Below are 16,817 nucleotides of genomic sequence, written 5' to 3'. Positions count from 1 at the left end.
CTGAGTTGTAAGCAATTCTAATAAAGATCTTCACAACCAATTTTAAACCCACGTAAAAGTAAAATACTAGTAGCAGATGATACTACCATTAAATTCAGCACTAGCTCAGTAGTTTAAGAAACAAAAAAAAAAAAAAAAAAAAAAAAAGGTCTCCCAGTGAGGAAGAGCTCAGGAAAAACAAAAAGCTGACAAGGATCTTGAAAGGGCCTTCTGGACACACAGGGTGATTTCGATGGTAATGTTTGGGAGTTTTGTTGTTTTCTACCATCAAATTCTAGACCCAGATGTGGGGTTGGTGTTGTCCTAAGTGAATGGGGAAAACACAGCCCTGTTGTGTACAAATAAAACATCTTTGCTCCCTCAGGGCATAAAAAAGGTACAAAGGCTGAAATATGGATGGTGCTTAAGTGTTTTTCTAAGGCAATGGTGACACAACCACCACGAATTTTCCATCAGCTTTCTGAAATCAAGATGTGGGTAATGCAAAAAGTTCTTTGCTCAGTGCCCACTGTGGAAGCATTATGCTGATCTTGATACTGTACATGCCGAACTCCTTCAGTCACTGCTACTTAGACACAAAACTCTGGTGTATATTCAGTTTCTCTGGCACCCTGGTGCCAAAGATTTTTATTTATTTTAGTCCTGCTGTTGTCACTCACCTCAATGGGGGGTGGTGGTTCCATATCTTTGACAGGAGTGGGATTCAGAGGGGATTGTCCTTCTCTTAAAATTTCATGCTGGTATCAAAGAAAATAAAACAACATTTTAAGAAAAGGAAAAAATGTTAAGAGACCTAAATATTCGAGTCACACTAGTTGGTGAGAATCCCACCCACAGACTCATGGTAATTCTGCATTCACCCTCTCCAAACTGAGTTGTTGCCACTGCCTACTCAAGCCAAAGTCTCCAAAAAAGCTGACGTTTTTGCTCCACGTGGTGGCCAGCATCCCACAGAGTGTGGTGCTAAAATATTCAGTGGTTTCCAGTTTGCTATCCATTGTCTATCATGCCAGTGGTCCTCCTCCTAATGGTTTTTCTGGGAAACTACTCCATTACTGTGCTTCTGTAATTACCTCAGGCACAATGTCTGAGGGAAACTAAAATTCATGATTTTTGTAACAGATTGCACGACTTCATTAGCTTTTGATCTTATGTCAGCTGTCGGAGAAAACCTGGAGGAGATGACCACATCTTGAAAAATTAAAGAAAATTGATCCCATAAAAGGAAGCAGAGAAAATCAATTATGGCAATTCACAGGAAAGAATAAAAATGGTGAAGATATGGGTTTTATACATTCATGTCCCTGTTCATTCAATATACTGCATCAGAATTTTACAGATGGGAACCCAGTAAGGAGTCCCGTCATCATCTGAAACCACTTGTATCTAATATTTTGTGAAAGGGGGAATCAAAGACCGGATTGGATTTTGTGTGATTACTAATTATTCATATTGTTACTTAAGGAAAGAGGATCAACCGCGCAATTCACTACTTTGACCAGCAGGAAAATACATGGGGAAAAACTATTTGCTCACATAGCGGGAGGTGGGAATGAAGCTCTGGGTGGGGGGGGGAGGTGAAAATCTACTGCTGCAGCGAGGAATTGCCTTTATTTATCTGAAAGTCGGGTTTTCACATTTGGCAAGTTCCTGACAGAAACTACACCGTGCCACAGCGCAGTGGAGCAGGCGCGCCCTCCCGGCAGCGCAGGGCGCGCTTCCCCCGCGCCCCGCGGCGCGGCGCCGCTGGGCCCCGGGCGCGGGCGGGCGGCGCGGCGGGGACGGGCGGGCTGCGGGGCTCAAGGGCTCTCGCCACCTGCCCGCGGCCGCCCGCAGTCCCGGTGCCGCGGCCCGGGCGATGCGGGGGTGGCGGCCGCCCGCCCGCCCGCGATGTTCGGAGCGGGCAGGTACAGCATCCCGCGGCCCGTCACCAGGAACCTGGAGGACCTGGACTCGGTGCAGAGCGTCCTGCTGCATAGGTCAGTGTCCGGGACGGGGAGCGGGGGGCGGCCGCCCGAGATCGCTTCCCGAGCTCGGGAGGCTCCGGCATCCCTGCCCCTCCGCAGGGCAGCACCCGCCAGGCGGAGGGACAGTGGAGCCACCGGAGCCCCGGCGAGCTCCCCTTTTGTCGTGGCGGCAGGAGGGGCGAGGAGCCGTGTCCTGCCGCCGGGAGCCGGGGCTGCCCCTCTGTGCACGGCAAGGGAAGGGAAGGGTGGCTGCCGGCGGGAAGCCGAGGTGCTCTCGGGCTTCCCTCCTTCCTTCCTGGAGAAGAGGAGGATGTGCAGGTGAGGGGAGCTACGGGGCTACGCCCGGGACTCTTACACGTGCAGAGAAACGTGCTGATAAGTCTTTGATATAGATTGATGCTGTTGCATCCATGCCATAAGCGTTTTGAACCTTTCTCTAAGGGCAGGGGATAATGTTTTCTAACTCGCACACAAATCCAAGAGGGATGGGAAAGAAATCCTTAAGTGGATGTACAGGAGGTGGCACACTGTATGAGGAGCAGCTGCTTTTCCTCCTGCATTCACCATCCCTAACGTGCGATTTTCCAAGGTATCCCCCCAACAAAGACATCTGGACAATAGGATCTTGCCCAGCAGGCCCGTGCAGGATACTGAAAGCCACCCTTAATGCCATTTTCCGTGTGCTTAGCTGAGACCCGCAGAAACTTTACAAAGAAAAACGCATCCCATTCAGCAGAATCCAAGAGAAGCTCATCTCCAGTTCTGCTAAGTGTCCCTTTCCTGTTTCTGAGCCACGCTGGTTTATTTCCAGCTGCACAGAAAAAGCACACGGGCACTTCCAATGCCAGCTCCACGTAGCTCTTGCTATGGAAACTAACAAGTGGTTGTTAACTCCAGCTCAAGGCGTCAGACGTGTGAAATCCATTCCTGTGAGCACTGGGGATGCAAACACACAGCACAGCAAGGAGGGCACTCTGCAGTCAGCCTGCTCCAGCACGGCACTCTGAGGCTGCTTTAGGCACAATAAATGTGCTCGAGTGCAAACAGAACCCCATGGACTTTTCAGTGACTTAACAGAAAATGTTCTGTTTCAGAGCCGGATTAAAAACACGCTGCCCCGTGGTATTGCTTACGTTAATATACTCTAAGTGGAATAAGGCTACTCATGCTTGAAACATTTGCATTTTGACTGACTGCAAATAATGGTTTTCTTTCATGCCTGACATGCCTGCTATGCATAGCAGGTGATCCTAAAAAAAAAGCATTTAAAACATTAAAGGTGAAGTAAAAGCAGTAGGGGAAAGAAATAAAATTACAGCTGCTTTTCATTCTGGAGAAAACTCTTTAACTTAAGACTGTTTTTCAAAAGAATGAGATGAGTTGTACTACGCTTCCCAGATTTTTCATGGCTGTCTTCCTGTTGGTTTTGTGTTCTTCTGAAATACCTTCTGTGATCAGAGCTGATACAGACAGCTTAAGAAGTCAGAATATTCTCTTTCATTTATTGAGCACTAGAGTCTTTGCTCATAAAATTTCTGTTCCTCTGGTCCCAGAGATAGCTTTCATTCTGTTTATATGTAAATATCCCAATTAAAATGACAGTGTCACTCTTCAATTCATGCCACTTTGCTGTGGATGGTCTCTACACAGTCCTGTCAGAGGAGCTGTGAACAGAAGATTTTTTAATCACAGTCTTACAGGGTTTTATGGGAACCTTATAATAAAAAAAAAAATCTTCATTATTAAGGAATCCTTGTGAAATATGTATTTTGTCCTTTAAGAAACACTTGGGCAGGGGAGCGGAAAGTTGTGTTGTTGTCATTAATCTTTAAAAAAGAGTGAATTATTCTGATATATTTTGCTCATGCTGTGCCCTGAAGGAATAAAAAAAAACTGGAATCAATAGCTGAAATACAATGTCACTCATATTTTTGGTTAATTTTTCTTTCAGTAAACAGGTGTCAGCAAGAAACAACTGAAAAACAAAGATAAACTACTTCCCTCTTAGTTTTATCTGCTTGTTACATATCATGTTTTATCTGCAATGTATCATTTGTGTCTGTCCAGTTGTTGGTAGAGCCTTCCTGGAAATATGAAGTGATCTGAAATCAAGAAAGGAAAAAATGAAACATAAACAAGTCACTTAGGGCCTTCTTATCTCATTAGCACTAATGAAGAGCTGTAATTTGAAGCATGGAACCAGTGTGTCCTATAACCTGTCTTCTTTTAATTTCAGTCTCCTTCTGAATATAGGCATGGATCAAGGCAGGCTGTTATTTTTAAAGCACAACAGCTTCTGAAACAGGTTAAGCAAAAAAAAAAAAAAATTAAAAAGAGACTCTAGGTCAGGAAATAAATATCCACACGTGGATTTAGTTCTTTGCAGGAACAGCTAATCATAACAACCTTCAGGCTTTAATTATCCATTCCTAAGTGCTCATTACCCAGTTGTCTAGTGAAGGTGAGCAGTGCTATTGATGCCAGTGATACCCTCTGGCAGATTTTTACCATCTGCATGTTAAAAACAGCAACTTGGCATAGAAGGCTCATGGATTCCTTAGTGAGGAGCATCAGCCCCAGCTCTCAGCTTAAGTGTAAAGTGTCTGCCAGAAGACAAATTATTTCAAGTTTCATCCTAATATTTATGCCCAAGAAATGAGACGCTTTCCTCTCAAGAGGGATTGTGTGGGAAAATCTGTGTCTTCACTAAAATAAGATCCTGCTGTGTGAGATATATCCTGCAATCTTTAATTGTTCCCACAGCAGCAGAAATTCCACATTCGTTTCAGCCAAGTCTTTAGGTGGCTCCCAGCTACTCCTCTCTGAGGACCAAAGCCTTCCATCATCCTTCCATTCATAATACGCTTATTCCTATAAAATAGCAAGTGGTGTAAAACCACTGCCTCCTTGAGAGAGAGCCTGTATTTCTCACTTAGTGAGCAAACAACTGGAACCAATTAATCAGCTCTTGAACTCAGTGAAATTTAACTAACACAGCACCATCTGGCATTGACTATCACTTCTCTACAGAAACACTTCAGTGTGCTGCTCGGTGTATTAGAAGTGCTTGCAAATGTAAGCATAATTTGTGAGGGTGGGACAGTATATCTCACCTTCTAAATGAAACCATAGTTGTACAAGCTTTTTTCTTCAGGAAATGTTTCTGTCCCCCCCCCTCTGGATAAGTTTGTAGTCTTAATAACCATGCAACAGTAATTTATCTGTAAAATCAAGTCTTATCTAGGGACTTCAGAATGGCCCTTCAGTATTTCATGTAGGTATTTTTACTCCAGTTGAAGCCTTAATCACATGGATGTCGGTCCAAAACATTTCTGTCTGCTAATTCACTTGAAATCACACTTACTAATATATGCTTCCCTAAAGCAATTTCAAGTACAGCAATTTCATCCCAGGATTCTGTCACTCCTCTGTAGTGTTCCAGCGCTATAAAACCTCACTGCTGAAGCTGTGCAAATATCCCAGTGAGCAGAGATTAAATCCAGCACATGAAACATGTTCCAACAATTTCTCTCCATCCCTTTCCCTACTCACCATGTGTGTCCTGATGGGTTTACTGACAGAGCTACACAACAAGTTGTCTGCAGGGCTGCCATAGGTCTTGTTTTTCATGATGTGAATAATTTAAGTCCTGAAAACTGAGTCGGGGATTATTTTGTGTGTCTCTCTCGACTGTGCATGATTTTATACGTGTAGACTGCATGGGCTATTCTAAGGTACCTGTTTGGGTCTGTCACATCCTTGCTTCTCCTGAACCACGTTACTCTCCTTACAAACCTAAGGAGAACCTACCTTAAATTCTCAGAGCTCGTTAAATTGATACAATAGCACATAAAATAAAGTACAGAGGCATCCCATTGCTTACCAGCTGACCCCAGAACCACTTTTTACCTCATGTTTCCCCCTCCTGACCAGTATTTGGTTACAATGCTCTGAGCTTCACCCTAGGACTCCCGAGTTTCACTAACGGTATCTTTTATGGGACGAGTGCTGGTACTAAATAAACTACTTAAAGCCTGGTTCTCCACGACGCGTTCCCGTTGAGCCAGGGAAAGGCGTTCGAGGGCCGGGGGAGGCTGGGCACACGGGAATTCCCATGGCCATGGAGGCTTTACCCCCCGCGCCGAGGGACGGCGCCTCACGGCCGGGCGCTCGCGCGTCCCTCCGTCTCCATGGCGAGCGGGGCGCCGGCCAATGGGAGGGCACGGCGCGCGTCACGTGCCCCGCCCGGCGTGCGGCTGTCATGGCGTCCGGGGCGCCCGTCGGGAGCGGCGCCACTGAGGGGATGGAGGCGGCCGGGGGAGAAGGCGCTGAGTCCGCGGGCTCCGGCAGCCAGGGCGGCTCCTCCGGCTCCTCGCTGGCTGCGAGCTCCGAGTAAGGGCGGGGCCGGGAAGGGCGAGCCGCGGGGGCTCCGCTGTGGTCGCGCCGCCCGTGAGCAGCGGAGCCCGGCTGCGGGCGGTGCGGGTCTGGGCCGAGTTGGGCTGGGCTGGGCTGGGCTGGGCTGGGCTGGGCTGGGAGCAGAGAGCCGTGCAAGGTTTCCGACAGTGTGTCCCTGCAGAGCCCTGAGGGTAACGCGGCGTGAGCTCCGCTGCGGGCGGTGCTTGCGCTGAGTTCTGCATCCCCGCTGGGAAGCAGAGGGGAGGGAGGAATTTGGCACACGCTTTAGCAGGAAAGGTGCCGTCTTTCACTTTAGTGTCTTAAGTCAGACGGCAGTTCTGTAATAATACTTATTTTACAGTTATAAATGCAACCTTCGGGGTTTTAGTTTATTTGTGTATTTTGTAATTCGGATGAACTTAAACTTATAATATTAACTTGGTTTCCTGTGTTAAAACAGCTGTGCTTTATACTTCGAATGTGTATTTCACATATCTTCTGTCTAAGTAAGAAGATAGTTCTGTTATAATACGTATTTTTAAGTTACAAATGCAGCCTCCGGGGTTTTAGTTTATATTTTTTTAATTCGGATGAAGTTCAACTTACAACAACAACTTGGTCGTTTACAACTTACAACATTGACTTGGTTCCCTGTGTTAAAACAGATGTGCTTGACACTTCAAATGTATATTTCATGGTCTAATCAATAGCATTTCATTCAGCATGTTAGTTTCATCATGCTGTGCAGGGGAGGGGGGGAAAAAAAGTAAGTGGGAGAAATTAGAATTGTGTTCAAGCCTAGTTTAATTTGTAGTTGCCCTGTACCTCTGGCTCAGACACAAAGCTGTTGTATGTACACCTACCTTACTTTATTTCTGTATTTATAAGCCAGAAGTCAACTGTAATATTTCAGGTTGAAGTGATGTGGTTTTTTTATATTTTGTGTGTTTGGGTTTTTTCTTTTCTCGATTCTTTCATCTAGAATGCCTTTTACTGTCATTCTTAATATGTTTAGGGGATAAAGCTGTTCTACAGATTTCAGCACGTAACACCTGCCTACTGCTTGTAATAATACGTATAATACTTTTAAAAATTTGTCTATATAACAATTTATCCAGCAGAACTTGGGTCCTTTCTAGTTTATCTTTCTTCCAAAAATGGACAATTTTCATCAGCACAGTTCTTCAGACATTTATCCCAAAGAGGAAATACCTGTGTGGGATCAGTGAAACTACTCTTAGAGAAATGCAGGCCTTCGGGTTTTTTAGGTCCTTTGACTGAAGCTTCCAGTCCTAGAGGCAAGTTGAGGTTATTGTGTAAGCACTGTTTTGACATGAAAGAGATCAAAATAAGTTGGTTTTTTTCCCCTTTTTTCTTGTCTTACTTGGTTTAAATGTATTGTGATACTACAGCATTAGGGGGAAAAAATCTCTTATCCGAGGTGCAGACTTCTTGTTTCAGATTTGCTTTTCCAGGTGTCTCTGTGGATCTTTGTTGGGAAAGTGAGAGTTTCTTTACAGTACAGTTCCTTCTTTACTTCTCTCTGGTGTGGTTCTGTTTGGGTGAACCCAAAGTAAACACCAGAATGCCCACACCTTTTTTTTTTTTTGGCCAATGGTTCATATTGTTCTAATCAAAATAGAGAACATGACTGTATGAACTCGTGTCCAGGCTGAAATTTTGACATCTACCCCAAAGAAGAAACAGTTTTTCCAAAGATCAGAGTCTTTTTTAAAAGGGAATAAAAATGCTATCATACATGACAGGAGTTTTTGCTAGTCCAGATGTTATTTTTTTGTAAATTTCTAGTGTTTCCTTTTTTTGTTTGGGTTATTTTGGGGGGGGGGGGGGGTGGCGGGGGGAGTTGATTGGTTGGTTGGTTGGGGATTTTGGTTTTTTGTTTATTTTTGCTTCATTTTGCTTACATATGCCAGAATGTGGGAGTACTCCTTAAGAAACAAACCAAGGAAAAACTCTTCTCAAGTTATTTCTTGCCTACCACCTTTTGAGAGATGTTGGATCAGAAAGAGTGTGCCCTTGACAGCCTTTAGGTTTTGTTAGCATTCTGATACTTTCTTGAACTAGAACTCAGGATTATGAGTACAACTCAGCAGAAATCACAAACTTGGATTTATCCCTCAGGTAGAGCCAAATTATCACAAGTGGTGGCTCTTCTTTTAAACTATCTATTTGGGCAAAAAAGCTAATAAATGCAGAGGAGATAGATGATGTTTCTTCTTGTGTGCAAGATCTATAGACTTTTCTCAATAACTGGGGCTCCAGAAGGAGAGTAATGCCAATGTTTTCTGTATTGTTAGTACACCCAGATCCCCTTGTTGAGCCCTTAAAGGTGCTCTGGTGCAATGTCTGTATAATGTTCTCTGTTCAGCTAAACTTGATCATTTATCTGTGTTTTCAAATTAATGCTCTATTTGAATATTTATTACTAGCTTTAAACCAGATTTGCACTCTTTATTCAGTAAAAGTAGTTCTAGTGCAAAATGTATGAATGTGTGTTGACTTTAAACTACTATATTAATTATGATGTAAATCCCCAGTCTCATTTTTCCGTATATGAGTTTTATGAAACAAAGAGACCTTTTCTCATCTGCTTGGGAAGAATTAATTGGTCTTGTCTGTTCCTGAAAATCTTCCATGCAGAACATCCCAGATAATTAAACCTCTGAGTACTCTTCTTACTTTGGCCATTATGGATTCTCATCTGTCTGGAGTAACACTCCATGGTTCTCCTCAAGGTTCATTTGGTCTGTTGCCCCTCAGCAGGCAGTTTTTGGTTGTTTTTTTTTCTTTTTCCTCAGCCAAGAGAGTATTATTTCCTTCAGTCTCCTTCCCTTTAAATGTGTTTATAGGCTAAATAACATTTGTCTCTTTGCTCTGGGTGTGTTCCAGTTATTACATCTTTCTTAAAACCTACTATCCGAAACTGGACATGGCTGACACATCACCATTGCCAAATTAGGACAAAATTTTTTTTGCACTGTGCTGATGATGTTTCTGTTATATCCTAGAGCTGCTTTGCCTTTGCTTTGCAGAAGTGTCTTGCTCTTGACTTTGGGTGATCCACACCAGCTGCCAGATCTGTTTCTGTAGCAGTGCTGCCTCTTTGCATTTTTAGTGTGTATTTTTGCAGATGCTATTTGGAACTTGGGTTTTAAAAATTGTTACGTTGATTTCATCTTAAATTGTTTTGGGTTTTTTTTTTTTTTTAATGTTAAGGCTAAGTGATTTTTAAAATGTTTATCTTCTCTTTCCAAAGGGCTGGCAATCTGTGTTCCCATAGCATTACAGAATATCCTGAGTTAGAAGGAGCCCACAAGGATAAACAGGTCTATCTTCAGGCTCTGCACAGGACCACCTCAAAAATCATGCCATGATTATATTACAAATGCATAAATGAAAAAATAATGGGAGAGAACAAATAGAATGGAATTTTTTCTCATAAGAGAAAAGCATTCATGCGCATGAATGTAATTACTAATTAAAATTTGCATGTCAAAGAAATGTTTGTTTTCTGAAAAGAGAATACTGCTTTTTGCAATGGCTGTTTTCCTCTAAGGCATTTGAAGAAACTATTTTACTGGTGGGATATTTTTCCTTGCCATATCCATAATTTATCTAAAACAAGCCCTAACCCTCCTGGCAGACTTAAAGCAGTTGAGCTGACAATGTTCAGGGGCCAACTAATTTTTTCCTACTTTTTATTCAACCCTTGCACTCTCTCTGTCCCCTCCCTACTTAAAACAATCAGATGTCACTTGCACAGTGATCTTCCTTATCAGAACTCATTGATCATTCCTCTTTCTTTTCCAGTGACCTTGAGCCTGAGTGGTTGGACAGTGTGCAGAAAAATGGGGAATTATTTTATTTAGAATTAAGCGAAAGTGAAGAAGAAGTTCTGCTTCAGAACAGCTCTTCAGAAATACCAGCAGTGAATCATGTCCGGTTTCGTGAAAACGAAGCTGAAATTATTCAAGAGGGATCACGAAAGGAAAGAAAGTATGAACTCAAGAAATGGACCAAAATGCTAAAAAAGAAGAGTCTTTTACCAAAGAGTTCTGGTAAGAAAGGCAGTGGAAGCTGCAGTGTGCACCCCTCTGGTCCTACTTCCATATTGAAACACCGGTCTGCTCAGAAAATAGGTGTCACTGTTCAGCAGAAGTACAAAGATGTATCTGTTTATGTAAATCCCAGAAAGCTCTACAGTGCTGGGGAAGAAGAGCAGCAGAGGCTGCTGGAAACCTTAGTAGGTATTGTCCATCAGTCTTCATGGAGCAGCAGAAGAGTGGAAAAACAAGGCAGGAGGGATAAAGCCACCAGAGGAGTCTGTGAAGAGAAGCTTGTGGTACATGGCTTGGTGCCAGGTAGTTCTGCAATGAAAACAGGTCAAATCCTGATTGGTAAGTAACTGAAGGAATAGCTAACTTCTGCGCTCTTCCTTTAATATGAAGATTTATGGGGTTTTTTGCTGTTAGAGGCAGCTGACTTGAATATTCTTGAGACGTAAGCAATTACATCATTTCTGGAGGGGTTATTTTAAATCAGTGTCATTGCATCTGATGGTTTGGTACTTAGTCAGTTTTACTGTGTTACTGATTTTTAGAACATGTGGCATAACCTGAAAGGCATTAATACAGTAAGGAGATGACCATCCCCTAATGTTCAGAGACTGAGCAGCTTGGAGCAAGAAATACCTCATCACCACCTTTCACTTAGGATTTTAGCTGAGAATTTGATCAGTAGATAAGTGGGACTGATATAGCCAAGATAGATATAGCCAAACCTATAGTCTGTCAGATACTATATTTAGATTTCATTCTTCTCCACAGCATCCCCCTTGGATAAAAAGCTTTACTTATATATGCTTTAAATGGATTTTGTGTCATAAAAATGAGGGGAAAAATACTGAGTAAGATACATTCTTACATTACAAACTTTCTCCACAGCCTTGTTTGGTTATTTTTCTCTTGAGCAAGTCCAACAGCAGCTTCCTCAGCAGTTGTGACTTTGGGAGGCTCCAAATCCATGGCAGGGCTGCAGTTTGGGGAGGCAGTGAGCCAGTACAGCCTTTGTGGTGGTTTGGCTGCTTGGGCACTTCCATGAGCTGATGAAATAACCTGGCAGGAAACTAACCCAGAAGAGAAACTGCCTGTCTAGTATTTTGCTGGTGCAGTAAGTTAAATTTGGGTCGCAGAAGGTCTGACAGGCACCCAGATGTGAATGATGGAGGGGAATGAACTGCTCTGAGGGGTAATGAGGGAGCAGAAATGCTTCCACTCCCAGCACTGAGGCCACTCAAAAACTTGGCACTCTCAGGACATCAACCTCAGAGACAGTAAATGTGAGACAACCTGGCCACATCTGTAAAGGGTGAAAGGTTATTTAATTACCCTTGAAGCTGGTTGCTTACAGAGTGGGAGAGTGAAGATGTGATGTTGCTTAGAAGATCATTAAAAATCTTAATGCTAGAAGTAGCACAAATCCCACAAAGTCAGCATGAGTGCTTTTGAAATTCCAGTGTTGTGTGTGTAAAAAGGCGCATCATGCTTCAACTGGCTGATTGCTCCAGCATGAGTTTTTGGTAGAGATGCTAAAGAATACTCCAGAGGGAAAATTGGATAACTTTCAAATTTAACCAGCAAGAACTGATTAGTCAAGAAGCAGGGGATGTGGGCTGCGGGGGAGGAGAGAGCGAGTTTCAACATTATCTGATTAAGGGTGTTTAATCTAATTAGTGTAAGAGTGGGTGTTTGTAACCTGTAAGTTAATTCTGGGACACAGATTTGTATATAACATTTTTGTGAGGGCAGGTGTGAAGTCAGAACAGTGTAGGCAAGTGCCAGATCGAGGAGATCAAGCTGACCTAATCAGAGATAGTATCTTATCTGCTGCACTTAATGCTTCCCAGAGCTAGTGAGGACAAAAACTGTGCGGTTTTTTTTGTTTGTTTCAAATAGAAGAACATTTAACTTCATCTAAGAAGAGTCTTGCACATTTATTATGTCCCAGGCTATCATCAACCCTTGCCTTGTGTTTTTTGCACATTGGAAATGAAATAGTTTTAAGCATACTGGGGTTATTCAGCTCTTAACTGAGAAAATGAGCTGTGTTCAGTGCCAGTGGTGGAAAATATGTAATTTTCATATAAAAATACCTTCAAATTATATATCTATAGTGAAGCTGAGTACTCTGGAAATTTTATATGGTATCTAGAAATAGGGATGCTTTGCATTAATTAGATGCTCAGATTTCAGTCTTGTCTGCATAAAGAATATACAGTTTAAAAAAATGCTGTTCTTGTCAAAAATCCGTTGTCTTTCCTGCTTCTGTACTGCACATCACAGGATGGGATAGCTGTGGTGTACACCTAAAGCCTGATTTAGAAGCAACTGGAGTTCAGTAGCTAGCTCCTCAGATCATCACAGGAGCTGAAGTTGGACAGAAAGCTCAAGAACAATAACAGCAGGACTTTGCCTTTCAGTTGTTCTTGATCAAAGTCAGTTTTAGGAGTTGTGTGGAGAATTGTGGAAACAGCCGGTAAAGAATGTTTTTGTGATCAGTCTAAAACTGAAGAATTAGCACCAAAGTGAGCAGCTTCTTAGGCCATCACAGAGGAGGAATACCTGATCAGCACAGCACAATGCCTGCTGGCTGCTCTGGTTATAACTTTATTCATCTCCGTTGACCTGTATGTGTATAAACATTAACCTGTTCTTGTTCAGCTTTATAATAATTCGGTGGTCCAGACCAGCTTGGCAGTAGTCTTTTGTGAGGTAAATCCAAATTATACTTTCCTTTAAAAATACATGCTTTAAAATGACATCTGGTTGTCTTCCTGGTCACCAGTTTGCAGCAATCATTTTGACTCACAAAGTGGTTTATGCTTCAGCATTTTTTGTGGAAGTACCTTCTTTTTCCATCCTTAATAATCACTTTCCTCAGGTGGCTTCTCCTATTTGTTTTGAAATGTATGTCCTTTATAGCTTTGAACACTTCAAACATCTGTTTATTATTTGCACAGTACACTTTAATTTTTGGTTTTAAGATTGCATATGGAAGTCGTAAGTCTTGTTGCTGTATTTTATTAACCAAGTGGAATGCAGGCACTGACCATATGATAGTAAACGCAACAGTTCTGCAAGCTAAAACTTTAAAAAGATGGCACTCTATCCATGTGTTGTTTATCAGTTAATTTATCTTTTTTTTACATTTAGCAGGCCAGCATCCATCTTAAATTTTCAAATCAGAAAAGCACTCATTTGTTTTTAAACTTGTTGTCACTTTCATTTTGGTTAAGATGAAATGCAGTTGCTTCTATCTTGTGCTTTTTAAGTGCCTTTTGTATTTTTGGCAAAACATTTTCCTTGTTTCAGGTAATTTGCAACATTAAGCAAAGCTTGGTCTGCTGTGGAAGACTTTGAGCATACCTTCAAAGAGGAAAAACTTCTCAAAATACTCACATTCAGATCCTGACAAAAAAGGGTTGTGATAGGTAATGCTATTATAATTTGGTTCCCACCCCTCTTCAAATTGAAACCTGTTGGATCCACACTGGGGAAAAGTTCTTGTAAATGCTGTTGAGCATCATCTTTACCAGAGTAAAATAAAAACTTAATTCCAATGACACTGAAAATACAGCAAAGCTCTTTTCACTAGCAAAGTGTATTGTTGTTATCCTCTTTGAAAGTATCTTATTGCTCTCATAACCAAATAGCTCAGTATGAATCTTCTCACTTTATCAGTATGTAAAATTGTCAAAAAATTGTGAAAACTCCCCACTGACAAGAATTAATTGTGTTTGATAGTAAAGATGGGCTATAATACTCCAGTATGCAAAAGCTACAGCTGCTACTGCAAATTTCACTCGAAAGGACTATATCCTTGGAGTCCTGTCAGAAAAAAGACAAGGAAGGACCAAAGGACCAGAAAGGACCAAAATACTGTGAGAGTTTGTGATTTCTACGTGGAATTACCATACATGGTGTATCTTTACTCTCCAGAGTAGAGATGTTTGGCTCACAAGATGGAAACAGAGTTTGTGTAAGTTTTGCTGTGTTCTCATTGTGGCATTTGGGATGTGGCTTTTGTTCCTTTCATCTCCTCTTGAAGCACAGCAGCACTGGTTTGGATGAAAGCAGCCTGCTAACATTTAAACAAATAATTGATCTGCCTTTCTTCAGTAGGAATGCATTCCATAGTTTGCCTTTTTTGGAAAGGCATATGGGAACTTTTATAAGTGCTCCCACCAAGTTATTACCAAGAACGGAGAAAACTAAATATCAGGATTCCGTGACAAAAGTGTCCTCCATCCTCTCCCATGGGAACAACTTGATTCTCTTGATTTCAGAAAAAAAAATGTGCCCTTCCCATCAGAGTATAGAAGTGGTGCTTACTTGCCAGTCTGTGTCCCTGGGCTTAATCTAATGGGGATCTACTTTTAGAAATGGTGCTTGCAGGTTTATCTCTAGGGAAGGAATGGTTAACAGAAGTCATTGTCTTGTGCCTCAAGTGGCAAAGAGATAGGCAGCTCTGAAATAAACATTCTAGGGATGTCAACAGTTCCAAAGACTTTCCTAAGCTTTGTCATTAAAGAGGCAGGAATAATTCCATCAGCTGTGTGTAGACTGGGTGTTTGATATCAAGACACACTGGTCTTAGTTGCTGCTGACTGGATGGGAGAAGTCTCTTCTAATGAGAACTAATAAAATAGAGAGAATTCTGTTTCATCACTCAAGTAAAGTTCAGCCCTGCGTAACATTGTGCAGAGAACACGTATGGATGTCTTACAGTTTTTGTCAACTGAGAATGTTTCCACAGTAAGTGATAGCACTCAAAAGCTTGATCCTTCTTTATTATGAGATTTAAGTAAAGCTTACTTAATTCCTTAAAAAGAGTCAAAGAATAGTTTGAGTTGGAAGAGGTCTAACCCCACACTACACTCATTCAGCCTGGCCTTGGACACTTCCAGGGATGGAGCAGCCACAGCTCTACTGGGCAACCTGTGCCAGGGCCTCACCACCCTCACAGGAAAGAATCTCTTCCTAATACGTAATCTAAACTACTTTCTTCCAGAAGGACATGTCTTTTTTCTAGAGATAAATTTGTTGACTTAAGCAATGATATCCTGGAGCTGCCTGAAGAAAATTCCTTTCCTCTGTTGCAGTGGCTCACTGCATCTCTAAAAACAGAACTGAGTGATACTTTGTTCTGATGTTTCTCCCTGTATCTGTAATTCAGTGATGTTTTAGATTGGGATAGTTTGACTTAATTCTGCAGACCACTGAGTTAGACCAACTTAATTGCAAAAGCTATTTATTCTGTATATATTCTATATACACTTCGATTTCATTTAAACTGAATTGTTTAAGCACTAGGTAATGGAAATTAGATTAATACAAGTGCATTAATTTTTTGACATATTTAATGTCTGAAGACCTGAATCAGTCTGTCTTTCTGTAAGTTTTTCACACTGCTAAAGGGCAAGAAACAATTCTCAAATAAAATGTAGATGTCAAGCTCTTACAAAGTACAACTTGCATGTATTAACTTTTTCACTGCAGTTAATTATCACACTGAGTAGCTCTTGTGGTCATGTCCTTCTTTAAGACTATTCTGGTAATTTTACACAACTCTTACTTTACCCAGTGATGTTATTTATTCTGTTACTTCATAGTCTCTATTCTTTGAGTGCTGTTGTATGTGGCAAAAAGAAAAGTAGCAAAAACTACAAACACCTACCCTCACTGTGTCCACCCCCAATTCTGGAAAATTCATACTAATCAGTAAAGATTTTCTGTTGTGTATCAAGTTGCTCTTCTTTGATAGTGATACAGCATTTCCTGTAAGGCAGCCAGCCTTACAGGACTGCTTGGGCTGTGTGCCCTGGAAAGCTGTTCCATGTATGGTCCATGATTACATTTTTACCAATTGGATGGAATAAATATTTACTGCTGCAATGAAAGTTTTACATGTGTACATTAGGCATTGAATAAATAAAACACTTGGAGTGTGTAACATGTAAATACTGATGGCTCTTCTCCTTTCCAAGTGTCTTTGTCTATTCCACCCTGGTGGTTCCAAAACATTCCCTCAAGTGCTGAGGTGTGGATGTCTTCACAAAGTGTGTGCAGCTCCTCTGAATGGCTTTACAACAGAATTCCTAAGGATCCAGTCAAACAAACAGAGCACAAACTTTTGTTTAAGATGAGTACAAGAGGGATTTATGCTTTCTCTTGTAGTTGTGTATTATGATCTGTAATACAGTGTTCTTAACAAAGAACATAGTAATCCTGTTTATAATTCTTGTTATATTAGAGTAGCCTGAGTGCTCTGCTTTTCATTACTAATTTTCATGTCCTGGGGCTCTGGCATGGACTTACTTAGTTCTTTTTAGATGCTGTTCGACTTTCAGCTTTTCTGTCTTTGAATTACTGTTGT

General features: G+C 41.7%; 1 protein-coding gene and 1 long non-coding RNA gene across 3 annotated transcripts in view; one reads left to right on the top strand and one right to left on the bottom strand.

The window, feature by feature from the left end:
* Positions 1 to 3,874: 3,874 nt before the first annotated feature.
* On the bottom strand, positions 3,875 to 6,161 carry LOC128806286 (uncharacterized). The gene is made up of 3 exons (XR_008436765.1): positions 5,929 to 6,161; positions 5,520 to 5,623; positions 3,875 to 4,069 (listed from the first exon to the last, which is right to left on the bottom strand). It is a non-coding gene; the product is annotated as an uncharacterized LOC128806286 (long non-coding RNA).
* A 67-nt stretch (positions 6,162 to 6,228) lies between these two features.
* Positions 6,229 to 16,817, top strand: part of INTU (inturned planar cell polarity protein) — a 34,438-nt gene continuing 23,849 nt past the window's right edge. Inside the window, exons 1-2 of one of the 2 annotated variants that reach the window (XM_053975715.1) lie at positions 6,229 to 6,359; positions 10,194 to 10,780. In XM_053975715.1, the coding sequence (XP_053831690.1) occupies positions 6,229 to 6,359; positions 10,194 to 10,780 (718 nt within the window). The remainder of the gene's footprint in view (positions 6,360 to 10,193; positions 10,781 to 16,817) is intronic. The other variant, XM_053975714.1, reaches the window with a different exon arrangement.

Source organism: Vidua macroura, chromosome 4, assembly GCF_024509145.1.
Source record: "Vidua macroura isolate BioBank_ID:100142 chromosome 4, ASM2450914v1, whole genome shotgun sequence".
NCBI classification, from domain to species: Eukaryota; Metazoa; Chordata; class Aves; order Passeriformes; family Viduidae; genus Vidua; species Vidua macroura.
This window is presented reverse-complemented; position numbering and strand designations above follow the sequence as displayed.